This window comes from Pongo abelii, chromosome 11, assembly GCF_028885655.2.
Source record: "Pongo abelii isolate AG06213 chromosome 11, NHGRI_mPonAbe1-v2.0_pri, whole genome shotgun sequence".
NCBI lineage: Eukaryota > Metazoa > Chordata > Mammalia > Primates > Hominidae > Pongo > Pongo abelii.
The window spans coordinates 94,226,576-94,247,580 of NC_071996.2; the positions used below are offsets into that span (position 1 = coordinate 94,226,576).

Consider the following 21,005-nt stretch of genomic DNA (forward strand, 5'->3'; position numbering starts at 1 on the left):
GCTGGTCCCTGTGGCAGAGGGGATGCCAGCTGCGAAGGTCTTATTGGCTATATGCCTAAATTCAGCAAGGCGGGATGTAGAGAGGGGTATGGGGCATTTGTAAAAGGTAACGAGGTCTACCACACATCACTTTCCAGGGCTCTTTAGAGCCTCACCGTTCTTTAAAGAAATTGGACTTGGAGGATGATACCTTCAGGATGGTTTATAAAAGAAAGACCATTGAGTGCGACAGTGGACATATACTCAAAGAAAAGGCTCCAGCACTATAACAAAAGATTGACAATAAATGTATATTTGTAGAGCTTCATTTAAAATGACTTGTTTAGGTATGTGTCATTTTTTATGACTTCCAAATTTAACTGACTTAAAAAAAAAATAAGCCAAATTGTCAATCCTTATGCATTTGGATAAGAGAACCTCTACTTTAGTCTTAAACCCTCCTGTCTCTTTTGCACCCTCTGTCAAATTAGTTTCCCACCTTTTATGATAGACTCATCTGTGATTTCCCTTGGCACATCTCCTTTTCATTTCCATTAGCATTATCCTAATTCTTGTTCCTCAACTACTAGATTGGGGCCCCAGATGAATTCCTTGATATACTATCTTGTATAGGGCCTGTATGCAGTGAGAAAAAGGCACTCTTTGGGGCAGACACAATCCCACAGGAGCTCAACTTTATTTTAGTCACCTTATTCCCACCGCCCCCCCCTCCCCACCGGCTGGTCCACTTTTATGCAGTACACAAACTGAACAACTGCACACAGCAGTCCTTCTCCCCGCATTTAGTCACTTTGCCAACAAATTCAGACTGCCCGTCCTCTGCTTAAGCCTCCTTTAAATTTGTTGTCTCTATTGTGCTCTAAATTATTTTGGTGGTTCCCTGTCATCTGTATGTAGTGGCTGTCCTCAGTTTTATCTTCCATGGGACCATCACCAGTGACTCTGAGCCTCAGTTGTTGCCATCTTGATGTGCGACGTAAGTAATGACTGCAGCACAGATGCGCTGGTTAGGCTGTGTAATGCTTTTCTCTCCCCGCCCACCCATTCCCACCACTCTAACAACTGTGAGCTCCTTAGGTCTGACTCCTAGTCTAGCCTTGGCTTACCTTTCATCCCAGCTTCATTGTTCATCAGGCTCCTATACTGGCCGTCCTCTGCTACCGTTCTGCCAGGTCACCGTCTTCTGAATATGTTTTTTATTTCTTGCTTTAAACTTCTTTTCTGCTTAATCACATCCAACTCACCTTTCAAGGTGGAGTTTCACCTCTTCAGCTATCCTTCTGTGATTCTCCTGCTCTATGATAGTAGCTCCACCTCTAAACAGAAATGTTCATCTCTATATTCCTTCTTTTGAGGTGAATCGCCTGCCCTATATGAACATATTATGTTGGTTATCTTACTCTTAAGTGTTCTTTCCTCAATTAGATTGCACATGCATGAGAAGCAGTAGATGTGTCTCTCATTCTTTCTTCTTTCATTGCCTGCCTCGTGCTGTTCGTATACCAGGAGCATGGGTCAGAGTGGGAGGTTGTCAATAGAAGAGAGTCCAGCATGTATCCATGATGGACTGTCGATCAATTTTATATGATTAACTCGTATAAAACAGCCCTGTATGGAAGCTGAGGCCACCTCTTCCTAGCCACAGGATATTGACCTACTTTCCCCTTCTTATCTGCTTGCAAAATATTTGTTGTACTTAGTGTGTTCTCCCTGTCACAACGAATGTTTGTCTCTCTCTTTCATATGAACTGAAGGCTAAAGTGCTAGTTAAATCAGTGGAAAAAACAATGGAGAAGAAAAGTTGGTAAGCAGTTTTAATTTCTAAACCCAGAGGGGCCTTATAATTTTGTCATTTAAAAAGAACTCTAGTTTTTCTACCCACCTATTGAGAGACAGACGTAAGAGTAGAAATGTAAATTTTAAGTTTTGATGATTTATAATATAATAATGTATTTTGAAAGCCCCTTTTTTGATAAACTACTTGTAGAAGGAAGTTAACTTTTCTTAGTCGGGTTTCTACAAGGTAATTCACTATTGTATGTTTTATTTCTTACCAAAACTTTCCTTGGGAAAATTTGTTGTATTGCTCCATACGTGGTCAAGGTAATTAACTTTAAAAATGGATTTTCCTATAGCTTTACAGGTTAGTAACATGTGCTATATTCAAGGAGAAAAAACTGTGTGTGGGGGTGTTATTTGTTGGTATGTCTCCTTATATAAATATATGAAATAACTGCTGTATCCTGTAGAATATTTGGAAATTAGCAGAACTATTATTCAAATTTAGTTAACATTTATAAATGTGAATTTTATAAACAAAAATTTCAGTAAACATTTTATTTGTGACTTAAAAATGATTAGTTATGGCATGTCTTATAGGTTGATTTGTTTGTATTGTCTTTTGTTCTTCATAAATACTTCAGAATGTATTTAAGGATATGTAAGAATTATGGTGCCTTTGATTTGAAAAGTAATGCTTCCAACATTAGAAAAAACAGAAATTGACCTAGAAAATGTTTCCAAATTCTAAAATGATTGTTGATTTTAATCAGTGTAGGTGAAATAACCCACTGCAGCAGTTTAGCTATTTTCCTTAAAAATTATTTCTCAATTTACATTATCAGTGTCTTTTTTGGAACATCTTAGCTATTTTTGTTTGATCAATTCTCAACTAATAAACATTCATGAAATCCTAATGTAAATGTATAAATATCTCTCCCTTTGTTTACATAGTTGATTGGACTTTATTTTAGTGGATTACTGCTTGAGGAAGCTTCTGAATTTTTATTATTCTAAAAAACTTTTTTAAACCTTGAGTATGAAGGCATTACCAAAGCTTCACTGTTGAGTGATGCATATTTTTTCCCCTCCTTTACATGTAGATTACTTAATTTGTAATCTTTAGACTTTTTTTTTGCTTTCCTAACTAGATGAATTTTTAAAAGTAGCCAGTTCCATTTTGTAGCTAACCATGTATTGTAAACACACGGAAAATATGTTCAAATGTGCCTTGATGGCTTAACTTACCTGGTTATTCTGTGCATCTTTCTGTGCTGTGTAAGGTTGCACTCTTAATACATTTTATTTTGGTTATGAGATCAGAATAAAGAGAGCTGCTTTCCTTTGCCTCTGAGTAATGTCACTAAGAGAGATTCTTGTGGTCTGGCATTTGCTGGGTTTTTGGTTTTTAACATTCTCTATAACCAGATCTATGATGCATGCTCACCCCAGAATGAGCGAACTCAGTCTTTCCAGAGTTGAGCCTTGTTTTTTTTGTTGAATCAACAGTGTTGGAAGCTGGGACAAGATCCTAGGAGATGATGTGTTATACACTTTGTGAGGAAACTGAGGCTCGAAGGTGGCACTGTGCCCAGTGTCTCACCGTGAGTTAGTTGCAGAGCTGGGCCTGCCATTTGGATCTTGTGGATGTTTTTTCCAGAACCACCGCAGTAGTCATTGTAACCTATGATCTGTTGCAGAATGCCAAAGCTGTTGTTTTCTGGAGGGATAATTTGCTTCCTTAGCCTACAAACAAGAATAGTGCACTAAATTCAGTACATTTCTCTCCATTGTCACTGAAAAGAGACTGAATGATGGGAAGGCCCCTGTTGTTTTTTTTTTTTTTTTTAAAGAAGACCATTCTGCCATAGTGTATCCCAGGCTGTTTTATGTGAGTGTCTTTGTTCAGAACCAATCTGGAGTGGCCTCCAAAACTAATGGGTAGAGGAAACCCCATGTGAGTGCCTACCAGGTGCAAATCACTGTATTTTTAATTATAATGAAGGTGTACCTTGAGTGATTGCATGATCTGATCAGGCATAAAGAGAACAGAGGAATGAATCTACAAGTGGTGTAAGACTTTGTTGAGGATCTTAGCACATGGAATGAGATTGGGACCCTCTGATTAATAAGCTGATTCATTTGGAAGGGAAGTTGGTTTTCCTCTGGTGGCTATATTCAATTCAGTAATCACCAGTCTTTCTTGGCGTCTGTGCACCCACCAGGAACAAATCAGAGTCGGGTGTGCCAGTTATATTTGAACAGTTTTACGTTCACCTAGGGGTTCCAGAGTCTCAGGTTTGCCAATCTAAACACATCGACTTCTTGGAATTTTTAAAATCTGCCTCAAAGGAACGCATTGAAAAGTCCGTGCGTTATAATTAGCACGTTCCCCTGTACAGCTGAGTTTGTGTTTCTGGATGTAACAGCGGTTTATAGTTTTTGGCTACCTTGTCCCTCAGGAATTTGTAGACTTTTTTCAGACGTTAGCTCATTAATTCTCCAGTCATTGTGAGCTGTATAGCATGACGACTGGTTCCCCTACAGCTGGGCTGCATGCTGCCCATTCTGGACCTTGTAGGGTTGTGGCAGGTGGGGGGTCCATGTTGAGGGGGTGGAGAGGGAGGCAGGGCATGACTTTCAGACCCAGCCTTGGAGTGGGGTGTGTGCTCTCTGAAGTTGACCTGCCCTTTGGCAGCCATTCCTGCCATGACTCTGCAGAGCTTCCTCCGGGAAATGACTGTAGGGACAGTGATGTTGGCTGCATTTCCTCCTTGGGGTGTTAAACCTCATGCAAGATCAACTGCAAATGAGGTAACTCACTAGGTTAGTTACCTGGACACACCTGCTAGGAGACAGGACAGAAGAGTAGGTAAGCTCTTCCGGGTGAAAAGAAGAAAGGGGCATTGGAGAGGGAGAAATTCATCTAATGAGTTTGCTCTCTCAATCAGGCTACATAACAGCCCTGTGGAATAGATATTGTCATCCCTGGGTTTTTAGATTAGAAATTTGAATTCCAGAGATGAATTATTTTGGATTCCAGCCTGGGTCTGTGGCTCCACAGCCTGTGCCGTACCACATTGGGGTGGATCGAAAGGATCCTTTGTGGTAAACCATTGCTGCAAGCCTTCTGTAATATAGAAGCAAAAACTCTCTTTGAAAAACTGTGCAGTGTTGTGAAGAGCTTGGTGATTTAGGAATTAGACTGAAGCGTATATGTAATAGAATAGGTGTGAAAGACCATTTTCAGACCTGTCAGAAAAGCTTCATCCTCGCCCTGGCTCTTCTAGAAACCAGCTGGCTCCACCGCCTTCTCTTTTAAAAGAAGGTTTTGCCTGGGATTCTAAGGTCTCCCTCCTTGTTCTTTAATTATAAACAAAGGCACTTAGAAATTTTGCCCTTACGTCACAAGTGAGAGTTGGTAACTGGTAATCCAAAACCTTCCATGTTGTTATAGCAGCCACTGTTATTTTTGACTCAGAATTTCTTCTAATTAGTCTAGATGGTATATTTTGTCATTCTCACTTTACGCAGTTGGGAAAAAAACTTTCTTCCCCCTCGTCAGTTTGCGAATTGTAAGGTTCTAGATGCTGTCTTTCAGTCCTTAATCACTGGCCTGTGCCTGGGATTGAGGGTGGTTGATTGAGGGTATCTCCTTGTTGATGACTTTTGTTGATATAAGGCCAGTTTTTCTATACTCAGACAGAAACAGACCTTGATCTTGGTGGTGCTGGTCCCTCTCTGCCTATGCAGACAAAACCTAGGGTGTTAACCCTTAGATAACCAGAGTGTTGAATTAATAGCCGCTCCCACTCACAGCTTTGTAAGGTTGGAGTCAGGTATGGCAAATGGGCTTCCATTTGCTTTTATCCACTTGTTTGTTTTCACTTCCTGTTTAAATCTATTGGATTTCCTCATTGCCTGGTAATTTCATGTCCTTTGTATTAGCCAGAATTTGAACACAAGTCAACAACATACTATATGGAAATTGCCCAGTAGTTGTGCCTATTTCTTCCATAATCCAAGATTTTAACAAAAGCCCTCCTACTAGCATTCCATTAGACATTTTCAGCAGAAAGCTTTAGAGAAAATGGGGTGAGGGGTTTCTCAATATATAGTTGGCTTTCACAGTGAAATTAAGGATTGGAAAATGAGAGAACTATAATTGGTGAGGTAAATGCCATGAATAGACACACCTTATATAAATATCTCTAAGCAAGTGTGTAGGTAGGAATGAAAATCAGCCATCACCTAAATCTTTCCACAAATGCATGTTGGGGCACTCACTTTCTCCAATGCTTTAGGGAGCCCTGCAGGGCACCCCGTGTGGTTCTGTGTGGCCCACCAGCCCCATCACCTTTGAGAATAATGCTGCTTGAGTAAATTGTCCTATAGAATCCAGTTTTCACCCAGTTTGCCTTTTTGGTTGGTAAATACTAAGGAAGTATCTTGTCCTTTGGTTTCCAACTTTAATCCTTCATGAGGACATTCCTGGTGTGTCATCGAGGCTCTCTGATGGTCCTTTGCCAGTTATGACCTGGAGTGGAAGGGTAGCGATGATGGAAACCGTCCTGGACAGAAGAATGGGCTGTGCCTGTTTAATGTGCGTTTATTTATTCATTTTCTCTGTACACACCAGAGCCCTGTGTGTCAGCCACGCTGCCAGACATGGGGCCTTTTTGCACATTGAGAACTTAAACCTCTCTTCTCCAGGGGAAGAGCAGACAAACAAATTCACAATTGTGAGGGAAGGGAAGTATTTTGGCATATTGGTCTGATCGAGCTGCTGTAACAAGATACCATGGACTGGGTGGCTTAAAGAACAGACATTTATTTCTCACAGTTCTGGAGGCTGCGGAGTGGGAGATCAAGTTGTCGGTAGATTCAGTTTCTGGTGAGGGTCCTCTTCCTGGCTTGCAGATGGCTGCCTTTTTGATGTGTCTTCACACTACAGAGAAAGAGCAAACCCTGGTTTCTTTTCTTATAAGGACACCAATCTCTTCATGGGGGTCTCACCCTCCTGACTGCATCTAAACCAAATTACTTTCCAAAGGACCCATCTCCAAATATCATTGTACTGGGGGCTAGGGCTTCAACATAATGGATTTTGGGAGGACGCAAGCATTCAGTCCGTAAGATTTGGCCTGCTCACAGCATGTCTCCTATGAGGAATGGTTATTGACACTGGTTTAAGTTGGGGGTATTTATGTCTGACAAGAGGCTCAGCGGAACCTCTCGAGGGCATACAGCTAGAACCACTCTGGGCAGCAAAGGCAGCTGTTCTGTCTGCCCCCCATGGTCTGTCACCATGCTTCATTCTTCTCTTCAGACAAGCTTCCTCTGGAGGAGTCTGGGAAGGTTCCCCCACATGATACGCTGTTCTCTGGATCTCTGTGAGCAACCTGTTCTGCTGCCCACAGCCACCTGACTGTGGTGTCTGTGTCCTGATGGCAGATCTTTGGAAGCTTTGTTTGGGCTGGTGTATACCTACCACTCAGTTAGCTGTGGTCTGGTTGAAGGTGCTGTGGCAGGCCTTGGCATCTTTGTGTGTGTGTAAGTGGGGACTTTGCAGGGGAGAGATTGGACTAAGGAGAAAGGCTGTGGAATCGTGTTCTCTGCTAAGGAATTTTTTTTTAATTTGGTAAAATATGCATAACATAAAATCTACCATTTTAACCTTTTTTAAATGTACAGTTTAGTCACATTAAGTACATTCACACTGTTGTGCCGCCATCACCACTATCTCTAGAGATTTTTCATTATCCCAAACTAAAACTGTAGCCGTTAAATAGCACCTCCTCATTACTCTCTCCTCCCAGCCCCTGGTAACCACCATTCTTCTTTGTCTCTATGAATTTGACTTTTCTGTGTACCTTATATAAGTGGAATCATATATTTGTACTCTTGGGACTGGCTTATTTCACATAACTTAGTGCCCTCAAGGTTCATTGATGTTGTAGCATGTATTAGGATTTCCTTCCTTTTTAAGGCTGAGTGATGTTCCATTTTGTGTGTGTACCATATTTTGTTTATCCATTCATCCATTGATGGACATTTGGGTTACTTATACCCTTTGGCTGTTGTGAATGATGCTGCTATGAACATGGGTGTACCAACATCTGTTTGAGTTCCTTCTTTCACTTGTTTTAGGTATATACCCAGAGGTGGAATTTCTCGGTCACATAGGGAGTCTATGTTTAATTTGTTGGAGGCTCTGCTAAAGAATCATAATGCTGGCTGAAAGGCACTAGAGAGTTATTGAAGGATTTGAAGCAGGATATGCCTAATCAGATTGTGATTTGAAAAAGTAACTTGGGTGGTGTGGGATGGGGAAAAGGAAAGGGCTGGCAAGGCTGTGGTGGCGAGACAAGGCAGAGAGACCCCTTAGAAGGCTCTTGAGGGGAAGAGATAGAAGTGAGAGTAATCAAGGTGATGCAGTCAGTGAGACAGATTGGATATGGGGGGAGGAAGGAAGAGACAGGGAGAAGCCAAGGATGAGAACCTGGATGGATCAATTGTTATTTTGTGGAATTCAGAGGGAATAAGATTTTTCTTGTTTGTTTTTTATATTTTGGTGTGGGATGATTGATACAAATTTTGGAAATGTGTTGAGCTATTAGACACAGCCAAGTGGTAGAGATGATTGGTAGGCAGGCTGTCGATAATATGGGTTGCTAATTTGGGGTAAAGGAGAAGGTAAGAATAAAGTAGCAGATGGCCATATAATTTGGCTGAATTTAAAAGTGGTGGGGGCATTATGGATGCAGCGCCACAATTTCAGCTCCTGAGAAATGATGTCACATTCCTACCTTGAGACAACATATAAAAATTTACAAAACAAGGAAAGGTGGCCAATTCATTGGTTGTAAAAAGCAGCTTTCAAAAGGATTCTAATAAATTCAAAAGGATTTAGACCGAAGCATAAGGATGTTGAATTTGTTTTATAGTCTTTTGGCTCATCTATATTTTCTAGTTTTTTTCTATAGTGAACATGTATTACTTTTAATTATTAAAAAGTTCCTTGAAAATTTCACAAGTGGCCTATTTTCTTGACTTTCCTATTGGACTGTGAGTTCCTAGAGGGTGATGCAGGGAGGGGGAGGTACCACAATGTTCACTGTGTTCTTAGCACTTTACAGCATGCCAGCAACACAACAGGCCTCAATACTGTAAAAGCTGGTTGAACTGAATTGAATGGAAATTTAATCTAACCCCTCTCAGAGAGATGAGATTTGGTGCTATTTTAAAAGCTCTAGGAAGGAAATTCCAGTTTTTCTCACTCCCTTGTACTGAACCACATCCTACAGACTTGGCCCCTCTTTTGCCTTTGTTTTGCTGTCAGGATTTGCTGAGAGTTATTGTGTTCATGAAATCTTGCCACATTGGCTCCATTTTCTTACCTAAATATGTTTCTCATGTTATTCTTAAAAGCATTAGTGATCTTGTTGGGAGCCAAGTGGCTCAATTCTGTTTCCTGCCCTTTGTTGATAATATGTTTTTGGAGGAATGGATCAAAGTGGCTTGAAGCCACTGTCATTGTTTTGCCTTCTGGTCTGCTGTGACCAAACCAAAGGATGGCAGCTGTGAGGATGTGCATTGTTGTACGACTCAGTTGTCAATCGGAAATTTGCATACTTGTTTTCCCTTTGTATATCACTGAATGGCTACCATGTGCAAGAGGCTGTGTACTGTGCTTTCAGGAAATAAAGATGAATAAGGCGTAATTCTTGACACCAAAGAGCTGATTTTCTAGAAAAGGTGCTGTCATGCATACATGACCACTATACAGGGAGGTTAATGAGTGGAACTGGAGTCAGATAAAACACACTTGTTACTATGCGAAGAAGAATCCCTGTAGATGCTGCCTCTGGTGTATATTGCTAATGATGTTATAATATATGTGTTTTAAATGTCCTCATTTACAATTACCAAAGCAATAGATAACTGCTTTCACTAAGTTTTCCTGCAAATGACTCTTTTGGCTTTGTTTTAAAAGTTCCTTTAGGCTGGGTGCAGTGGCTTATGCCTGCAATCCCAGCACTTTGGGAGTTCAAGGCAGAAGGATCATTTGAAACCTGGAGTTTGAAACCAGCCTGGGCAACATAGCAAGATCCTCTTTCTACTTAAATCTAAAAAAAAAGAAGTTCCTTCAAATTTAAAACCATGTTAGTGATTTAATATTCTTATTAATCATTGCAACCTCTGCTCTGATTTGTGAATATTCTTTCAAATTCTATAATAAAAGTGTTTCAACGTATACATTGTTCTTATCTGTGGTACTCTGAGAACTTCAAATTCAATGGAGGAGCACGAGATAAGATGAATTTTATTTTAACTTACCATCCATCTCCTCTTAGTTATTATTTAATTATTAATTTGGAATAACTCCTTTGTAGTATCATTTTGATATTGAATAGTGGAATTACCATGCTGGATGTGCTGTTTTGTGTAGCCATCTCTGTGTGTTGGGGGGCTATGTTGGTCTTGACATTCCCAAGTGCAGATGATGTTGACATATGGTAGGTGGCTTGCAATTTAAGGTTAGTGATTGGGTAGACTCATTAAGTTTATGTGGTAGGTCACAGATGGCCATTTTCAGATGCTATAGGATGTTTATGCTGCATTCTCTTGGATTTTGAGGAACTTTTGAAATGCTGCTGTCAGTATTTTAAATGGTATTTTAACTTTGCAAAAGATACCAGTAAATGAATTAGTGTATGTTGAAATACAGGTAGTAATTTTGGAAGTTCTTGAGATAAGAGTAGATAGGGGAAGGAACAATTGCGATAATATATTTTGTTCTTCTTGGATGGACAAAGAGCTGAAAAGAACTGGCACAGCCTATGGAGTTGCCTGGCACCAGTTGGCGGGCTTGTGGCTGGCCTAAATTGGTACCCTTAGATAGAGAGACTGCTTTTCTGGACTAGTAACCCAAACTGAATATACTGCCAAGTCCCAAAGTTTTGAAACTAGAACATGGTCTGATAATTTGTTTCCTGGCCTTAGTACTTTGCAGATTGCCATAGTTCTTGGTAGTAGAATCCACCTGGGGCTAGTAAGAAGCGGCAGAGTGAGGTGGCACCTCTTCTGGGCTACATCTGCATGGCAGGAGTGCTTATTTCTTTCTCAGGCCACAGAGGCAGAGGTGGTGCTTAGGATAGTTTACATCTCTATGTCTCCCACCTCCAGGCAGAGTGAGCCCTCTGAGCAGTGCCATATGTTTTCCTCTCTGGCGTTTCAGACAGTCCAGTTTCACAGCAAGCTTGTCTTTTTCTTGTAAATCTTTAAGTAATAGCCAACCCATACTCTGGCATCTTGAATTTTTCTCAAATTCTCTAATGCCGCAGGCATAAAGGTCCAAGTCTCAAGATACCACGGGCCATGGTTTAGTCCACTGTTTCACTATTAAATAGCGAAGATGATCATCTTGTCATTCCAAGACAGCAGGTCCTCATGCCTGTGCCTTAGATCAGCCAGTTTTTGCTTTTTGGTGTATTATTTAGAACACTTCACTTCCTGGTACCAGTCTCTTACTAGGTAAAATGCTTTTTGTTGCAAATAATAGAAAATCCAACTCAAACAGCTTAGACAATAAAGAGAACTAATTGGCTTACATCACTGAAAACTTGAGAGATGGGAGCAAGCTTCAAGTGCAGTTTGATCAAGAGGTTTGGGATGTCATCAAGGCTCCAGTACTAATAATTCTAGGTAATTTTCTTTTTCTCATTTTTTTCTTTTGAGACAGGGTCTCACTCTGTTGCCCAGGCTGGAGTGCAGTGGTGCGATCTCAGCTCACTGAAACCTCCACTTCCCAGGTTCAAGCAATTCTCCCGCCTCAACCTCCTCCTGAGTAGCTGGGATTACAGGGGTGCGCCACTACCGCCTGGCTAATTTTTGTATTTTTAGTAGAGACAGGGTTTCACCATGTTGGCCACGCTGATCTCAAACTCCTGACCTCAAATGATCCACTCGCCTTGGACTCCCAAAGTGTTGGGATTACAGGCGTAAGCCACCGTTCCTGGCCAATTCTAAGTAATTTTCTTGCCCTGTCCTCCTCCATGTGTCGTCTTCCTCTTCCTACCAACCCTCCTCATGAAAGTAGAGATGGCTGCAGTAGTTCCAAGTGTCACGTCTGCAAGTCACGCCATCCAGAGACAGAGAACCTTTGTCCTAGTATTTGAAGCCAGTCTCAAGCTCAGTCACATGTCCAGCCTTGAATCAGTTACACTGGCTAGAAGATAAGAATATGTTGATTGATTTAGCCTAGATCACTTGTTCATTTTTGGTACCCAGAACAGCATGGATTCCTTGTGAGGGCTCTTGGAAGGGAGGAGGTAGATCTATAACAGTATGTGTCCAACAAAAAGTATCCGCAGTGCTCTACATACATTTTCATTTAATTCTCCCTAGAGCCCCATGCGAATTCTTCTAATGGTTTATGGAAATGTGGAGTTAGCAAGTGATTCTGAAACTTGTGCCAATGGTAAGCACATAGCTCCTTCAGAGAAAAAAACAAATGGATCCTTTTGGTGGAGCAAATACACAAACTAATTTCATTGACATGTCAAAGTGAACCAAACCAAGGCTAGAGATGGTGGTCACAATACCAGAAACCACTGTAAGAAGATATGGAAATACCCCCACACCGTTTCCTTAGTGTCCTATTTTTACCTTGAGAATGAGGTAGGCTGTCACTGGATCTTCTCCCAGTGTCCCTAAATGCTAAAAAGATAAAACAAAGCAAAACTGTTTGCATGACTCAATGACTCTTGGTGTCACCTTTTAAGTGTGGCTTGCTTTATTGTATTTTGGTTTGCAAAATACAATATTCAGAGGTCTTCACTTTTTACCAGTTACCTGTAACTCAGCATTTCTTTTGCACTCTATTCCTCTTTGGATTAGAAAGTTGGGATGAGGTGTAAAAATTAGATATAAATTTGTAATTACCCGCTTCACCATCTTTTCCACATTGGAAAAGATGGTGAAGCGGGTAATTGCAGAGAAAGATTGGCTGCTTAATTATTGTTACCTGCAGGGAAGCTGTGTTGTCTTTCTGCAGCTGTTCCTATAAATAGGCTATATACAGGAATCCACCCCAGGGCAGAGTTCCTCTTTGCTTAATTTAAATTGCTAGTTTGAGGTAGTTATTTTTGAAACCCTTCTCAGGTTGACTTCCCCCTTAATCCCTAAGCCTTCTTCCCTCATCTGCCAAATTATATGTAATGCATGGCAGCTAGAGTGCTTTTGGCATTACATGGAGCGTGAGAACTTGAACTTTGATTCAAATGTTAATTTATTGTGGACAAATTTATTGTGACAAATGGTCCTCTCCCTGTGCAAGTCCTTCTGTGGACTCTGGCTCTGGCTTCACCGTCTCTGTGGCTCCTGCTGCATTTCCATAGCATGGCACGTGCCTCCCACCCCCATCAGTTTTGTTCTGAAACAGAGCCCAGCCAACTTCAAAATGTACAGAGCAATTCTTTGGGCCGACGTTGTTGAGTTTTGGTGATACCTGGGACTCTTCTTTCTTTCTTTCTTTTCTTTTTTTTTTCAGACAGAGTCTCACTCTGTTGCCCAGGCTGGATTACAGTGGCGCGATCTCGGCTCACTGCAAGCTCCGCCTCCCGGGTTCAAGCAGTTCTCTGCCTCAGCCGCCCGAGTAGCTGGGATTACAGGCACTGCCACCATGCCTGGCTAATTTTTGTATTTTTAGTAGAGATGGGGTTTCACCATCTTGGCCAGGCTGGTCTTGAACTCCTGACCTCATGATCCACCTGCCTCAGCCTCCCAAAGTGCTGGGATTACAGGCGTGAGCCACTGCACCTGACCTATCTGGGACTTTTTGTTCCAGATGTATTTGGCATAAAATTATAAAACACAGTAACAAAAAAGTTACTCTATTGTTTTACTTTTTAGTGTTAAATACTTCCTTATTTTATTTATGGGAGAACCTCTCATAAATTCATCTTAGTCTCTCTTCTTTGGCTTTTCATAGCCAAAAACTTGTTTTAATAGGATCAGTGAAAAAGGATATGTTTGTGGGTTCATATAAATTGCTAGTAATTAATAATAATGAATTTCTTAATTACTAGCCCTTACCAGTTCTCTTTAAACCAGACCAACTAAATGTAGTTTCTGTTGCCTCTACAAGACCTACTGGATGTTTTAGACTAGAACTGGGGGACATTTGTTTAAGTTGCTGAGATTTCAGTAAGGACACCAACCTTTATAAGACATAGTGTGCTGGAGTGACTCCTTAATAGGAAGAATCAAATGTCCTTTCCACTCATTATCAGCGGCAGGTATATATGTAAGTATTTATTAGTATTCTGAAGTGTGATTGAGTATCAGCACACTGAAGTTATATAAAACTGGCTTCTGCATTGGAAACCTTTAGAGAGAATGGCCCAGATGAATTTAGTTTTACCATTTTACCATTTAGTTCTGGTAATATTAGGAAAAGTAATACAGACACATGTGTGCACACACACATATCCCACACACTCCTATGCTCAGAAATTTGAAAGATGTTTAGCACTCTTGACGGTGATCAGATTGGAAGCCTTGGGGATCAGCATTCTGCTGTTGGGTGGCACCATGCACATTAGTAGCAGGATAGAATGCTGCCTTTGTGGCATGCCTCTGTTTCCACTTGGTAGATTTTCACATTGAGCCAAAGGGAAACTGTAGTATTTCTGGTCTGTTTACTGCATGTTAATTTGATTCTGCTGTTATAGTGGCATATCTGTACAAGAATTAAGAACGTAGAGGCCACTTTTAGCAGGTTATGTTATACTGGCAGCCTGTGATTTACAAGTGGGTTGTGTTCTTTTAGTCAGTGTTGATTGTTTGGAATGAAATTTCCTCCCATAGATGCCATGTTAGACTTGGTGATTGAGTTCTTTCACATCAAATGCAAAATATTTTTAAGTAACCATAGCAAGTTTCATAATCTCTGAGCTTCAATTTTCTTATCTTAAAGTGGGAATGACAATACCTACCTCATAGAGTTATTGTGAGGGTTAAATTAAAGTTCTTGGTATAGTGTCTGATATGTGGCAAGTAAACAACAAATGTTAGCAGCATCATTTTTTGTCATCTTCGAGGAAGCAGGTTCATATAGTCTGACATTGGTACACAAGGGCTGAGGGAAAGTGGGGGTGGGTTAGTTCCCCCCCCCCCACCCCGCCAGAGTTTTGCAACTCTCTGCTGGGGAGAAGACCATGACTTTCTAGTGGCTTTTTCTGTAGGTGGACTTTACCAGGGAGGATGGACTGGGAAGGAGGTTCATTTGTGGCAGCAGGTTGGCAAATGGGGCAGCTGCAGCCAAGTCAGAGGCTCCTGATGTAGTTCATAGGGAGGAGAGGTTATGACATTTTTCAAGGCTAGTGAGAGTCATTTGGAACTACCAGTGTTGGATTTCTGCAGTAGTGCCAAGAACCTATTTGAAATTATTTTGCTCATTTAAATTGACCCCTTTCCCTCTCTCCTGCAGCTGGAGACCATGGCCAAAATGGAGGTGAAAACCTCACTTCTGGACAATATGATTGGAGTTGGGGATATGGTTCTTTTAGAACCTCTGAATGAGGAGACCTTCATCAACAACCTCAAGAAGCGCTTTGACCACAGTGAAATATACGTAAGTACACACGAAGGTCATCTGTAGTGTTTAGACTTTGTATTTTGTGCCAGAGAGCTGTCTTTTCTTCCTCAGACTCTTCTTTCTTTTTTCTCTCTGTTTGAGTCCAGCGGTATTTGCTTATACCCTCAGAAAGAGTTGAGTTTTTACTGATTTAGCAGATGAGTAATGTGGAGTAGACAAGTCAGTCTGCTTTCTATGATCAACTGTGACTATTTTAGATGGCGCCTTCTCACTGTGTCCTCACATGGTGGAAGAGGAATACTCCTTCATAAGGGCACTAATCCCATTCATGAGAGCTCTGTCCTTATGACCTAGTCACCTCTCAAAGCCCCACCTCCTAGAACCATCACATTGGTGACTAGCTTTCAATATATAAACTTTAGGGAGATAGAAACTTTGAGACCATAGCACCAAACATGTTTCAAGGATGATTTTGAGTAATTTATTTATGAGATAGTAGTCATCATCTAGGAATTGACCTTTTCATTCTTCTCACTTTGTATTGGTGGAGGTGGGGTAAGGTTGATGGTAACATGAGGCCTGTGAATACTGCTTTTGGAGTCTTAATTGGATAACTGGATACTAAACTGAAGTGTGTTTACAGTTCAGAGATGCCATTATTTAAAGTGCTGATCCAAATGGAAAAGGTATAAAACACTGCTGCAGAGCAGGGGGTGGCATTGTTTGGCTTGGCAGTGCCGCCTGGTGTCACCTTCCCTCCAAGCGTAGCAGTTCTGCTTTCAGGTGGGAAAGCTGAGGGTTCTGCAGCTTTAATTGAAAGTATGGTCTGATATCAAATAAAAGACAGACTTTAAACATTGGTCTTTGAGATGGAGATAGGCTGAATCAATTATATTGTAACTAACGTTACCGATCATTTTTCTTTTTGGCTCTGAGAAGCACAATTCACTTTTAAATGAATTGAAAATAAGATGGAGAGTAGAACATTACGTGCATTCAAATACCTGATTTGTTGTGGCCACTAAAAATAAAACAATCACCTTTTTAACAAAATGCCAAGTGTTAACATTCATGAGTCTTTAGCAGACGAAATGTCTGGATTTTAGCTCTATGTAATTTTATTTTCTAAACATCGTTTGTGGTTATAAAACAAAAGCAGAAAATTGATTTCAGCTTCCAGATATTCATATCAATTAATGTTTTTCATGATAATTCAGGGCTACTGTTTCCATGAGATGTGTGCCTTTGTTTTGTAACTTCAAACACCTCATGTTGGAGGGCTGGGCATTCTCTGTTATAAGTGAAACGAGATTGTAAAGTAATGTGTATAGTATGATCCTTTTGTAAAAGATGTGTATGGGGGTTTACGAATATGTACATATGTTTGTATGTATTTGTATGTACAGAGAGACAGGCATGTTACCTTTGGGTACCATAGTGGGGTGGGTTGGGATAGGGCATGGGGACAGGGAAGGTTACTCTTTTAGACCTCTGTATTGTAGGACTTAAGTCAAGCATATGTTGCTTTTGTAATTTAAAAAAAAGCTGCATGATAAATTTGATTACCACACTCTCCAGCCCCACATGCCATGTATTCTTCCCTGGGGAAATCTATTTCTGGCTCTTATTCTGATAATACTCCTGCTTTGCTTTTGTTCATGGGTTGCTGCAAAATTGTCTAGCTTGATGCCGAAGGCTAAGTTAATATGACATGCAGCATTTTACTGTCTTCTGCTTCACTCTGTTTTTTCAATTCTTTCCAAGAAAATGAAGATGCAGTTAAAAAAAAAAGAAAAACATCTTTTAAAGTCTTATAGCTTCATTTTATATTATAAAAGTGGGTGACTCTCTAGGGATGATCCATCATGTGAGCATATCGCATAGTAATTTGTATGTTCAGAGCTATGTCTGATAAGGGGGCCAGTGAACAGAAAGACCCTTGCCCCAGAATTTTGAACTCTGGATACACCCATAGCCTAAGCAATCTCCTATGTGAACCAGCTCTAAATCGGGGGGTTCAGTTCTAACATCCTGCCGTCCATCTTCTTTTCTCCTCCCTCCCCCAACATATTTAGAAATGAAAAATAGTCTGTACCTTCCCAGAGCTCTCATGAGGGATTGCTTTGCCCCCGGGTATGAGTTACGACTCTCTAGAACATTCACAACCCCTAGTGATCCTCTGGATCTGCAGCAGCTGACTCTGGAAGCAGAGTCCCTTGTCATCCTGTCGTACTAAACCTGAAGCTCTGGGTAGAACGAGGCATTCTGGAGTTAGTTGGAAATGTCAGGTTGTGTTAGAATGTGCTTTTTGCAAGTAGCCATCACACCCACATTTATTCACCTGAAAATCCAGAAGTCATTCTGCTTTCAGAATTGGATTGATTTAGTGGCTCACTGGTATCACTAAGGACTTTGTGACTTACTGTCTGCTTTGCCTTCCTTGGCTGTTTCTTCATTCTGAGGCTTCATAGTAGCAAACCAGCTGCAGTGTTCCAGGTTTGCATTCCCGCATCGCGCTGGCTAGAAGAGGCAGTGCTTCTCTTCTGGCATTCCAAGTCAGAGTCCTGAGATTTATGTTGGTTAGGCTGCCGGAGTCACACTCCCTTCTCAAACCGTTGACTGTGGCCTGGAGATGGCATGACCTGAGCGACTTAAGAAAATGATGTTTAAGATTGGAGTTGAACCAGATTTTTCCAAAGTAGATAGGCTGTATGTGAGGGGGTGGGTTCCCAACCAAATGTATCTGTTCACACACTAAGAAGAGAAAAGGGGCAATGGATGCCGAGGAGCCCACTCACTGTGAACTCCTCACCGGTTTGGTAGGGAGTTCTGTAATGAAGTGGCTTTTTTGATGTTGATGTCGTATTAAAGGGTGTGTCCATGGGAAGCATTGCTCGCTTGAGTTCTAGGTTTCAAGTGCGCCCAATGGCTTGCTTCTTAGACTTTTCTGCTGGTGAACTTCTAATGGCAGAGAAGAGTAAACAGCTTCCCCCAGGAACTCTGGAGCATGGTTGAAGTCCTGCTTCAGGGAAATTTTGCTAAAATGTTTATTTTCAAGTGTAATTCAAAGCTTTATTCTGTTCTCTAGTGCAGATAGGTTGCTTTGAACTAATATACCCCTTGTAACCCTTTGAGTAAGTTGCATGCTCCAGAAATATCTGTTCTTCACTTTGAGGTGGGTTGACACACTTGTTTAAATAGCACTGGATTGGTTCATAGCCATCTGTGGCCTGGTTGAGTCTCTAAATCTGGGACAGTAGCAGATATTGACGTGGTCTTCGCAGTTAGGGCTTTGGGCTATTCAGTTGTAGATGGAGGAGGATCAGGTGAGATGAGATGGGGGAAATGCTGAAGTGATGGTGCAACACACAGGGTCAGAGACTCTATTTGCTTTTTATTCCTCCATCTTGGCGGAGTGTGGTTCAAGCTGGGCCCAGCTGCAGGACATGCCGTTTGGTCTGGCAGGCTCCGTGGGGTCAATGGCTGGGAAATGCTGGTCGTGACGTTGCCGAGCACTGCTATTCTTTTTGCTTTCTGTCCTTTGTCAGACCTTCTTCTGGCCTCCCCTCCCCGGCCCCCAGGCCAGATGGATGGTAGCAGGATTTCATGTGGACTTTTATTGTGATGTAGGAGATGGCAGAGCTGAGATCCGGCCAGACATGTTCTGTTTTTAGGGTGACTGGTCAGGACTGTGGTTCTATTCAGGAACAGGAAAGCTACAATTTAGGCAAGAACAAGGCCCAGTACGAATTTGGAAACCAGAGAACCAAGGTGTCTGTTCTCTGACGAGAAGTATATTTGGTGTTGACCAGTAAATTTAGTTTGTTTTCTATCTGAATTGTAAGATTGGGGATCATCTAGATATAGGGGCCTGAGTTAGTCTAATTTTTGGATCTTATGTTAAACTAATTGTAGTTGTAGGAGTGACTACTTTAAAAGTATAGGAAGAGTTGTCTTAAGTTATAGAAGTTAATACTAGAATTAGGATTCCCAGGATGAGATTAGATACTTTTATGAAAGATACTCAAGATATAAGTACCGTATATTTGATTTAAAATATTGTAAAGTTAATGAAAACAATACTGATTAACACATTTATCTGAAGTTTCAAAACCACTTTTCATTTATACACATGAAAATCCCACCTCATGGGTGTAATCTCTATTCCTGGGAATTTGGCGTAGATGGAGTAGTAGTTTTCTCTTGCTACAAAATAAAGTGCACACACTTAGCAACTTAGAATAACATACATATATTATCTTGCTATTCCTGGGGTCAGGAGTTGGGGCCTGGCTTAGCTGAGTCCTCTATTCAGGATTTTCCCAGCTGTAGTCAAGGTTTCAGCAGGGCTGCAATCTTGTCTGAGGCTTGAACCTTTTGCAGGCTCATGGTGGTGTTGGTGGAGAGCAGGGCTGGAGTTCAGACAACCAGCTGAGTGTTATTCCTGCTACTCAGCCCTGTTCTCCAAGTTTTATTCTTTATAAAATTTTCCTTTAAAGGTTTTTTAAACTACAAAATAACAAATGCTTTTGGAAAAAAAAATTCAAATAGTACAGCCAGACATATCATAAAAATGTAGTTTTCTCCCTTCAGTACCACAGGCCCATTCCCAGCGTCAACAGTAATTAATAGAATGATGTGTAATCTTCAAGATTATGTTGGGTGAAAAAACTAATTTTCTTGTTCTAGAGTTGGAAGTAGGAGGAGGTTCTCTTTTATCTAGACGGGCAGACCTTTACCCAGGTAATCTAGACCCAACAGAGTTTGCGTGGAACAAGAGCAATCTTTAATGCCACCTCCAATCCCACTTAGATGAGGTAGGGAAGGAAGGAGGAGGGATCCTAGCCCTGTTAACATGAAATGCCTGGACTTGGTTGTTTGTGAGTGGTTTACCATCGGTAGTGCTCAGCTTACTCTGATCGCTGCAAAGGTAGACCATTAAGGTAAACATTGAGAACAAATTGTGTGTGCCTTCCAGAGTATAGCTTTGGTGTTTGAAATGGAGACACAGCTTTAGAAGCCTAGATAAAGCTGTTGAAAAACAGCAAATCATGAGGGTGAAGGGAAATGTGTCTAATTTCTGAGCACCGTCTATCTGTTGGACAGTCATTTTTGCTAATAACTTGCCAGCTTCAACCCATGCAAACTTTCCTACAACCTTTGGTGACTGGAAAATTTCTTCCTCTTAGAATTTTCAAAGTTGACACATATTTGTTGCTTACCAAACTTAAGAGAGTTTTTTCATCATGGAGGCACTGTATAGGGCTTGAAATATTTGTATAATACTTACAGTGCATTAACTTAAATATTCTGGTTGAAGCTAAACCTAAGGTTTGATTTGGAAGAAATTAAGGCCTGACATCAGATCTTTTGGAAGCAGTATGGTAGCACTAAGAAGCAAAAACTTGACGTCTAGTCCTGGCCGTGCCACTTAGTGAGACCTGGGACAAGTTAACTCCTTGGAGACTGTTTTCTTATTGGTTGGTAAAATGATAAATGATAACAAAGGACATTTTTGATTTCCTTTTTGGTACCAGCTGCTGTTCTAAGCACTTTACATGTATTATTCATTTAATTTTCACTAGAGTCCTATGTACTATAGGTTTTTAAATTATCTTCATTT

The 21,005-nt window shown here is 40.9% G+C and overlaps 1 protein-coding gene across 12 annotated transcripts in view; it reads left to right on the forward strand.

Moving 5' to 3' along the window:
* MYO1B (myosin IB) overlaps positions 1-21,005 on the forward strand; it is a 177,958-nt gene that overhangs the window by 16,335 nt on the left and 140,618 nt on the right. For all 12 annotated transcript variants that reach the window (XM_024243264.3, XM_063712923.1, XM_063712925.1 and 9 more), the window contains exon 2: positions 15,275-15,418. In XM_024243264.3, coding sequence (XP_024099032.2) covers positions 15,284-15,418 — 135 coding nt within the window. In that variant the 5' untranslated portion in view covers positions 15,275-15,283. The remainder of the gene's footprint in view (positions 1-15,274; positions 15,419-21,005) is intronic.